The sequence below is a fragment of the Phocoena sinus genome, chromosome 2 (assembly GCF_008692025.1).
Source record: "Phocoena sinus isolate mPhoSin1 chromosome 2, mPhoSin1.pri, whole genome shotgun sequence".
Classification (NCBI taxonomy): domain Eukaryota; kingdom Metazoa; phylum Chordata; class Mammalia; order Artiodactyla; family Phocoenidae; genus Phocoena; species Phocoena sinus.
The window spans coordinates 173,329,742-173,339,935 of NC_045764.1; the positions used below are offsets into that span (position 1 = coordinate 173,329,742).

The 10,194-nt window shown below is 44.2% G+C and overlaps 1 protein-coding gene across 7 annotated transcripts in view; it reads left to right on the top strand.

Annotated features, from left to right (window-relative positions):
• EML1 (EMAP like 1) overlaps window positions 1-1,855 on the top strand; it is a 150,753-nt gene extending 148,898 nt beyond the window's left edge. For 4 of the 7 annotated variants that reach the window (XM_032624245.1, XM_032624247.1, XM_032624246.1 and 1 more), the window contains one exon: window positions 228-1,855. In XM_032624245.1, the coding sequence (XP_032480136.1) occupies window positions 228-353 (126 nt within the window). In that variant the 3' untranslated portion in view covers window positions 354-1,855. The remainder of the gene's footprint in view (window positions 1-227) is intronic. The other 3 variants (XM_032624243.1, XM_032624249.1, XR_004348664.1) reach the window with 2 other exon arrangements.
• The last annotated feature ends 8,339 nt before the right edge of the window (window positions 1,856-10,194 follow it).

Genomic DNA, 10,194 nt, shown 5'->3' on the forward strand with positions numbered 1-10,194 from the left:
AAGACCCTCCCCTCCACCCCTGCATCCGGTCCTCCCTCCTTTGGGCCGGCCTGCGCCTGGTGCAGCCTCTGGGGTTGAACCTCCCCCTGCCCGCATTCGTCCCCTCCAGACCAGATTCTCAAGGTACAGGGGGCTCCACGTGGTTTGGCACGAACGTAGGCGTCCAGCACTTCCAACCCCGCCTCGATGGCTTTGCGTTCAGCTCGCTCCATGTCACTCTTCCCCAGGCTCCCAGCCACGTGTACAGCGGGCACAGCAGTCACGTCACCAACGTCGACTTCCTCTGTGACGACAGCCACCTTATCTCCACTGGCGGCAAAGACACGAGCATCATGCAGTGGCGGGTCATTTAGTCCCGGCAAGAACGCGGGCAGCGCAACGGGCCCGGAGGTACAGACTCGAGTTCAGCGCAACGGGCCGGGAGGTACAGACTCGAGTTCCGCTCACTCGGTCACTGTGATTTCTGCTTTGTTTGAAGAGTTCTCACAAACCTCAGGAAAATTATGCCCTTTGCTGGTTACCTTAGCTTAGTGGATCGGTGAGCATCACAGCAGGTCAGCCATTCAGGTCTCTCTTTTGTTGTACAATATATAAAACACTTAATATAAAAAAGATGCCAAGGTTTACATTACGGTGACATCGAGAAGTGACTGGTGTAGCCTTCATAACTTTTCTATGAACTCTTCAAAAACGGTCACAGAATGCCTTTTCAAAGATTGTACATAGGCTTTACGGTTTCACCATGGAGGTTGCTGAGTCAAATATTTATGATAACGAGGTACTGAATCGTGATCGCTGTTGATTAACTGGTCCTAAAAGGATAAGTCGTTGGGGAAGAGAACGGATAACTGATTTGCACAACTGAATCAGGAAATGCAAATAAGACTTTATTTGGTTAACATTTTCTAAGGTTTCATTCAGTTCTCCCTCTGGGAGGCTGGTGAGAAAGGGGTCAGATTCTTCTTGTGTTAAGCAGATTCTACTCCAGATTAACTTAACTATTGCAGCAGGGTACCCAGGCATTTCAGAGTTCCAGCTAGACTGTCTGCCTGACCACGTGCAGTCAGCCACTTAACGCCTACACGAATCACGTCCCCTCTGTTCCCCGTTCACAGGCCCTTGGTGAATGGTGGAGACAACTAGCCACCTTCCTCTGTATATTAATTGGCATGATATGGTATTGTACTTGTATAGGATTTTAGCAATTCATAATGAATACGTAAGGCTAGGCTTTACTATTTTAATGCTTACGGACATTGTATATTTGTATTTTAAGACCAAGTAGACCAAGTCAAAAAGATATCTCTCTAGTGTACCATACACCTGCAGCGGGGAGAAGTCTGGAAGGCTCCACCAGGTACTAAGGGCAGCTTCTTTTCCTGTCTTTTGTGCATGGACGGCTTATTACGCTATGAAATAAGATTGCGCTCTGATGAGTAAAACAGAGAAGGCCTTATCCATTTCAATTGTGTGGCAGATTGAAATTTATTGTTTACATTGGGGAATGTATCTCAGATTTTAAAATAGAAGAGTAATAAACAGACTTAAAGACGAATGTTAAGATTTTTACTTGTTCTAGGCAAGTAAATGAACTGAACCATCAACTCTACAGCACTGGTTGTTTAGAGTGGCCGATGAAGCTGAACATTGGGAAGCATTTTTTATTACATCTCCAGCCTGCTGCGGAAATGCCGGGCACCAGTAAACAATATGTATTAAAGATGATTCTGTTTGTATGTATCCTTATCAAATATATTCTATAATGAAATAAAATCTGAAAAGTGGATTTCTTATTGACCTATAATCACGAAAGTATATAAATTAAAATATTTAAAATTAGATATGATTCACACTATATTCTGTTTCATATCCAGATTTTTTTTTTCTCACCTGGGTCATTTGCAGATAAAACAGCAGTTTGCATATGGTGTGTAAGCATTCATCAGATTAGACAACTATAAAGGATTCAGCTTTTTGTTACTGTTTTTTTGGCCGCCCCACGTGGCTTGTGGGGTCTCAGTTCCCTGACCAGGGACTGAACCCAGGGCACAGCAGCGAAAGGCCAGAATCCTAACCACTAGGCCACCAGGGAACTCCCGAGAATTTAGCTTAATTACCATACCCAGTTGTTAGTTTACTTGGTTATGTAAATACTGGCAAAAATAATCATTTTAAAATTAATAATTAAGGAATAACCAGATCAGAGAAGGGAAGGAAACCCATTATTGACTCAAAAGTTATAAGATCTACTTTTATTTCTATACACTTTCAGTATTTTCCAAGCTCGATAATGGAAAAGGGGTATGTATATAAATCATTATTGCTACCTTCATACTTGCCTACATTTTAAACGAAATTCTCAGTATTAACCTTGCAGGTATTCATTAACATAGCAAGCAGTGGCCACGTACCACCACTTACCACCTCTCAGGCAAACTAGGCCCAGAACCCCGGGATTCTGCTGGCATGAGAGACCCCAGAAGCAGAGCCAGGCCTGTTCCTCCCAGTGGCCTATGGCCACATCAGCTCTTAGCCCTACTGTGGAGAGTGACAGATGACGGACTATTACCCTAATCTCGGTGAAGTGATGGTGTGGACTAAGGTGCGAGCGGTGGACAGGGGAGAGGTGAATGGAGTGTCTGAGAGCGGTTCCTGGGGTGACGTCAGCAGGGCCTGGCGATGGATGGGATGGGGGCGGTGGGTGAGGCCCAGGTCCCCGACTGTTCTCGGGGCAGATGTTGGTGCCGTCGCCTAAGATGGGGGGCGCTGCAAGTTTGAAAGAGGATAACGAGTCAGGCCTGGTACAGGCTGGAGTGAGGTGAGGGGCCGCTGAGACATCCAAGTGTTCAGTGCGAAGCAGGCGTTTGGCTAGCAGGGGCAGAACAGAAGTCGGGCCGGAGGTACCACCGTGAGTGATGCTTTCCGCAGGAGGCCGACACTGAAGCCAGGGTGTGCTGAGTCTGCGGGTCCTGGGCAAGCAGGGTGAGGAGAGGGCCTCCGACCCAGCCAGGGGGACTCCGATGGACTTCAAGGACAGTTAGAGCATGAGCTGTCAGCAAGGAAGGAGAAAAGCCAGCAGAGGGCTGGGTGGGGCAGAAAAGAGACCCACACGAGGGCTGTGGAGGACCCGGCAGCCGGGTGGCTTGACTTGGTGCTCGCTGTGGAGCCACTGTGGGCTCTTTACTCGTTTAGCAAATGGTTTTCCAGCATCTTTGTACAAAGTGATGCTGGGCAGGGGATCCAGGCATGCTGGGAGAGCCTCGGCAAGTGGAGGAGAGAGGGCACAAGGTCAGGGGTGAGGGCATGGGGTGGGAGGCCTCCAGAGCCAGCTGGAGCTGCATGGGGGGAAAGTTCAGTGGATCCTGGCATCCGTGGACTTACATCTACGGTTTCCACTGCATGAGGTGCACCCTGGCAGTGGGTCGGAGGGGCTGTCCGTGGTTCACTGGAAAGCCCACTCAGACATCTTCCCAACCCCTCCAGTTTTTTTTGAGGGATTGCTTCCACTGCCCAGAGGTTGCACGCGGCACTCATTGGTCGTTTTTTCTTTGATTTGGGAACAGGCTACCATCATCTAATCTTTGAGGCAGAAGAGCGCACAGAAGAAGTAACGTTGGAGACCCTCTGGCCTCCTCAAAGGGGGTCAATCTAATACACAACCGGAAAGCAAGCCGATAAGTCTGTACTTCTTGCGAGGTAGAAACTGATTCCAGGCTACTCTTCGTACTGGTTCTCAATTTTTTTAATAGAAATTTTCAAACATACACAGAAGTAGAGAAAACCTCTCACCCAGCTTCAGAAATTATTGACATCCTGAAAGCCTCGTTTCTACTCTCTCTCCTAACTGTGGGTGGGGAGGGCGACTGGAGTACTTCAAAAGTCAGTCCAGCAGGTGGCGGACCAGGAGGACGCGGAATTCGCGTCTCCTCACAACCAGGGCACCTACCAGGCCCCGGTGGGGGACCACGGACACCTAAGGGGACCGGCGGAACCCCCAGCAACTGGGTAGGACGTGGGGCTTGGGGGGAGGGGGGAGGACAAGTGAAGGCGGGACGGGACTGGCGCCCCTGAGGCGTGGCTGGGGGAGGGGAAGGGAGCCCATGCCCGAAGGGGGAAATTGGGGAACCACTGGCAGGGCAGAGGATCAAAAGGGAGCGTGGCTGGGTTTCCCTTGACCACTTCGGCACCCGGGAGCCTGCTGAGATCCCGGCCCGATCCTCTGCCCACGAAGGCCCCCTCCAGTCAGACGGATCCTGAGGGAGCGGGAGGGAGGGAAGGGGGAGCAAAAGTAAAGGCCGGACCTCTGGGACCGGCCCCCCTGAGGGGTGGCTGGGGGAGGGGAGGAGTTCCTACACCCAGCGGGACCCACCCACGGTCAGGGGTCCAGCGGAGAGAGGGGAGACCCTGGGGGAGATGATGGGGGAGGGCACAAAGGAACGGAAGGCAACGGGGCCAGTGCTCTCCCTGTCCACTCAGGCACTGGGGAGCCTGCTGGGATCCCGGGCCTAATCCTCTGCCCTCGGAGCCTCCCTCCTGCCGTGCAGAGCCCAAGCCCCGCCCCTGCACCCCCAGCCAGGGCCCCACCTCTACACTCGGAGACCCCCTCTGAGACCCCCTCCAAGGCGCTGGGCCTAAGCCCCACCCACACACCCGCACGCAGGGCCCTACCTCCAAACTCCAGAACTCCACAATCCAGAGGCCCTACTTCCAATGTGCAGCCTCTCCCCTTCTGCCAGGTACTAAGCAGAGGCCCCGCCCATGCTCGAATGTCACCCCGCCTAGGCCCTGCCCCACGATCAAACGTCAACCCCCCCACCCGCCTAGGTCCCGCCCCACCCTAAAAGCCGTCTCTGCCTAAGTTCCACCCCCCACCTAAACTCCGCCCCCATAGCCAAAGCTTTTTTTTTTTCTTTTCCTTTTTTCTCTTTTAGATTGGGGTTCTGTTTTACATTTGATTCATTGTTGTTGATTCTTTAATATTTTTATTTTTCCTAATCTTTTATTTTTCTAATTTTATTTTATTCTTTATACTTTGTTAGTGATCTCTCCTTGTTCCCTACCACCCCCCTTTTTTTTTCTTTTTTCTGTTGCGGTTTTGTTTTACCTTGTTGCAGTTGTTTCAATTATAGTTTTATTTTTCCTAATATACTTTTTATCGTTCTAATTTTATTTTATTTTTTATTCTTTGATAATTGTACAGCTCCTTTTTTTCTTTCTTTCTTCCTTTTTTTTCTTTTTTAACCACACCACGAAGCTTGCGGGATCTTGATTCCCAGGCCAGAGGTAGGGCCTGAGCTCCTGTGGTGGGAGCTTCGAGTCCAAACCACTGGACTAACACAGAACCTCAGCCCCCAGGGGATATCAATCGGAGTGAGGTCTCCCGGAGGTCCTCATCTCAGCACCAAGCCCCAGCTCTATCCAACTGCCTGCAAATTCCAGTGCTGGACGTCTCAGGCCAAACAAAACAACCAGTAAGACAGGAAGAGAGTGCCACCCATTAAAGAAAATAAAATGAAACGACAAAAAAAATACGTTACCGATGAAGGAGCAAGGTAAAAACCTACAAGACCAAATAAATGAAGATGAAACAGGCAACCTACCTGAAAAAGAATTCACAGTAATGATAGTAAAGATGATCCAAAATCTCAGAAGCAGAATGGACAAAATACAAGACACATTTAACAAGGATCCAGAAGAACTAAAGAGCAAACAAACAGTGATGAACAACACAATTACTGAAATTAAAAATAGTCTAGAAGGAATCAATAACAGAATAACTGAGGCAGAAGAACGGATAAGTGACCTGGAAGATAAAATGGGGGAAATAACTGCCAGGGAGCAGAATAAAGAAAAAAGAGTGAAAAGAATTGAGGACTGTCTCGGAGAGCTCTGGGACAACATTAAATGCACCAACACTGGAATTATAGGGGTCCCAGAAGAAGAGATAAAGAAAGGGTCTGAGAAAATATTTGAAGAGATTATAGTCGAAAACTTCCTTAACATGGGAAAGGAAATAGTCAATCAAGTCCAGGAAGCACAGAGAGTACCATACAGGATAAACCCAAGGAGAAACACGCCGAGACACATACTAATCAAACTATCAAAAATTAAATACAAAGGAAAAATAGTAAAAGCAGCAAGGGAAAAGCAACAAATAACATAAAAGGGAATCCCCATAAGGTTAGCAGCTGATCTTTCAACAGAAACTCTGCAAGCCAGAAGGGACTGGCAGGACATATTTAAAGTGATGGAAGGGAAAAACCTACAATCAAGATTACCCAGCAAGGATCTCATTCAGATTCGATGGAGAAATTAAAACCTTTACAGATAAGCAAAGGTTAAGAGAATTCATCACCACCAACCCAGCTTTACAGCAAATGCTAAAGAAACTTCTCTAGGCAGGAAACACAAGAGAAGGAAAAGACCTACAATATCAAACCCAAAACAATTAAGAAAATGGTAATAGGAACATACATATCAATAATTACCTTAAATGTAAATGGATTAAATTCTCCAACCAAAAGACATAGACTGGCTAAATGGATACAAAAACAAGACACGTATATATGCTGTCTACAAGAGACCCACTTCAGACCTAGGGACACATACAGACTGAAAGTGGGGGGATGGAAAAAGATATTCCATGCAAATGGAAATCAAACGAAAGCTGGAGTAGCAATTCTCATATCAGACAAAATAGACTTTAAAATAAAGACTATTACAAGAGACAAAGAAGGACACTACATAATGATCAAGGGATCGATCCAAAAAGAAGATATAACAATTGTAAATATTTATGCACCCAATATAGCAGCACCTCAATACATAAGGCACATACGAACAACCATAAAAGGGGAAGGCGACAGTAACACAATCATAGCAGGGGACTTTAACACCCCACTTTCACCAATGGAAAGATCATCCAAAATGAAAATAAATAAGGAAACACAAGCATTAAATTATACATTAAACAAGATGGACTTAACTGATATTTATAGGACATTCCATCCAGAAACAACTGAATACACTTTCTTCTCAAGTGCTCACAGAATATTCTCCAGGATAGATCATATGTTGGGTCACAAATCAAGCCTCAGTAAATTTAAGAAAATTGAAATTGTATCAAGTACCATTTCCGACCACAGCACTATGAGACTAGATATCAATTACAGGGGAAAAAACTATAAAAAATACAAACACATGGAGGCTAAACAATACACTACTAAATAACCAAGAGGTCACTGAAGAAATCAAAGAGGAAATCAAAAAATACCTAGAAACAAATGACAATGAAAACACGAAGACCCAAAACCTATGGGATGCAGCAAAAGCAGTTCTAAGAGGGAAATTTATAGCAATACAATCCTACCTCAAGAAACAAGAACCACCTTAAATAAACAACCTAACTTTACACCTAAAGCAATTAGACAAAGAAGAACAAGAAAACCCCAATGTTAGCAGAAGGAAAGAAATCATAAAGATCAGATCAGAAAAAAATGAGAAAGAAATGAAGGAAACAATAGCAAAGATCAATAAAACTAAAACCTGATTCTTTGAGAAGATAAAGAAAATTGATAAACCATTAGCCAGACTCATCAGGAAAAAAAGGGAGAAGACTCAAATCAACAGAATGAGAAATGAAAAAGAAGTAACAACTGACACTGCAGAAATACAAAGGATCATGAGAGATTAGTACAAGAAACTATATGTCAATAAAATGGACAACCTGGAAGAAATGGACAAATTCTTAGAAAAGCACAACCTTACAAGACTGAACCAGGAAGAAATAGAAAGTATAAACAGACCAATCACAAACACCGAAATTGAAACTGTAATTAAAAATCTTCCAACAAACAAAAGCCCAGGACCAGATGGCTTCACAGATGGCAAATTCTGTCAAACATTTAGAGAAGAGCTAACACCTATCCTTCTCAAACTCTTCCAAAATATAGCAGAGGGAGGAACACTCCCAAACTCATTCTATGAGGCCACCATCACCCTGATACCAAAACCAGAGAAGGATGTCACAAAGAAAGAAAACTACAGGCCAATACCACTGATGAACAGGCATGCAAAAATCCTCAACAAAATACTAGCAAACAGAATCCAACAGCACAGGGGCTTCCCTGGTGGCGCAGTGGTTAAGAACCCACCTGCCAATGCAGGAGACACGGGTTCGATCCCTGGTCTGGGAAGATCCCACATGCCGTGGAACAACTAAGCGTGTGTGCCACAACTACTGAGCCTGCACTCTAGACCCCGTGAGCCACAACTACTGAGTCCATGTGCCACAACTACTGAAGCCCATGCGCCTAGAGCCTGCAACAAGAGAAGCCACCATACTTAGAAGCCTGCACACCACAATGGACAGTAGACCCCGCTCGCCTCAACTAGAGAAAGCCTGTGCGCAGCAACAAAGACCCAATGCAGCCAAAAATTAATTAATTAATTAAAAAAAGAATCCAACAGCACATTAAAAGGATCATACCCCATGATCAAGTGGGGTTTATCCCAGGAATGCAAGGATTCTTCAATATATGCAAATCAATCCATCTGATACACTATGTTAACAAATTAAAGGAGAAAAACCATATGATCATCTCAATAGATGCCAAAAAAGCTTTTGACAAAATTCAACACCCATTTATGATAAAAACTCTCCAGAAAGTAGGCAGATAGAGAACTTACCTCAACATAATAAAGTCCATGTATGACAAACCCACAGCCAATATCGTTCTCAGTGGTGAAAAACTGAAACCATTTCCTCTAAGATCAGGAACAAGAAAAGGTTGCCCACTCTCACCACTATTATTCAACATAGTTTGGAAGTTTTAGCTACAGCAATCAGGGAAGAAATAGAAATAAAAGGAATCCAAATCAGAAAGGAAGAAGTAAAACTGTCACTGTTTGCTGATGACATGATACTATACATAGAGAACCCTAAAGATGTTACCAGAAAAACTACTAGAGCTAATCAATGAATTTGATAGAGTAGCAGGATACAAAATTAATGCAGAGAAATCCCTTTCATTCCTATATACTAATGATGAAAAATCTGAAAGAGAAATTAAGAAAACACTCCCATTTACCATTGCAACAAAAAGAATAAAATACCTAGGAATAAACCTATCTAAGGAGACAAAAGACCTGTATGCAGGAAACTATCACTGATAAATGAAAAATGATACAAACATATGGAGAGATATACTATGTTCTTGCATAGGAAGAATCAGCATTGTGAAAATGACTCTACTACCCAAAGCAATCTACAGATTCAGTGCAATCCCTATCCAACTACCAATGGTATTTTTCACAGAACTAGAACAAAAAATTTCACAATTTGTATGGAAACACAAAAGACCTCCAATAACCAAAACAGTCTTTAAAAAGAAAAACGGAGCTGGAGGAATCAGGCTTGCTGACTTCAGACTATACTACAAAGCTACAGTAATCAAGACAGTATGGTACTGGCACATAAACAAATGTAGATCAATGGAACAGGATAGAAAGCCTGGAGAAAAACCCACGCACCTATGGTCACCTTATCTTTGATAAAGGAGGCACAAATATACAATGGAGAAAAGACAGCCTCTTCAATAAGTGGTGCTGGGAAAACTGGACAGCTACATGTAAACGAATGAAATTAGAACACTCCCTAACACCATACACAAAAATAAACTCAAAATGGATTAAAGACCTAAATGTAAGGCCAGACACTATAAAACTCTTAGAGGAAAACATAGGCAGAACACTCTGTGACATAAATCACAGCAAGATCCTTTTTGACCCACCTCCTAGAGAAATGGAAATAAAAACAAAAATAAACAAATGGGGCCTAATGAAACTTAAAAAATCTTTTGCACAGCAAACGAAACCATAAACAAGACAAAAAGACAACCCTCTGAATGGGAGGAAATATTAGCAAACGAAGCAACTGACAAAGGATTAATCTCCAAAATTTACAAGCAGCTCATGCAGCTCAATATCAAAAACACAAACAACCCAATCCAAAAATGGGCAGAAGACATAAAAAGACATTTCTCCAAAGAAGATATACAGATTGTCAACAAACACGTGAAAAGATGCTCAACATCACTAATCATTAGAGAAATGCAAATCAAAACTACAATGAGGTATCACCGCACACCGGTCAGAATTGCCATCATCAAAAAATCTACAAACAGTAAATGCTGG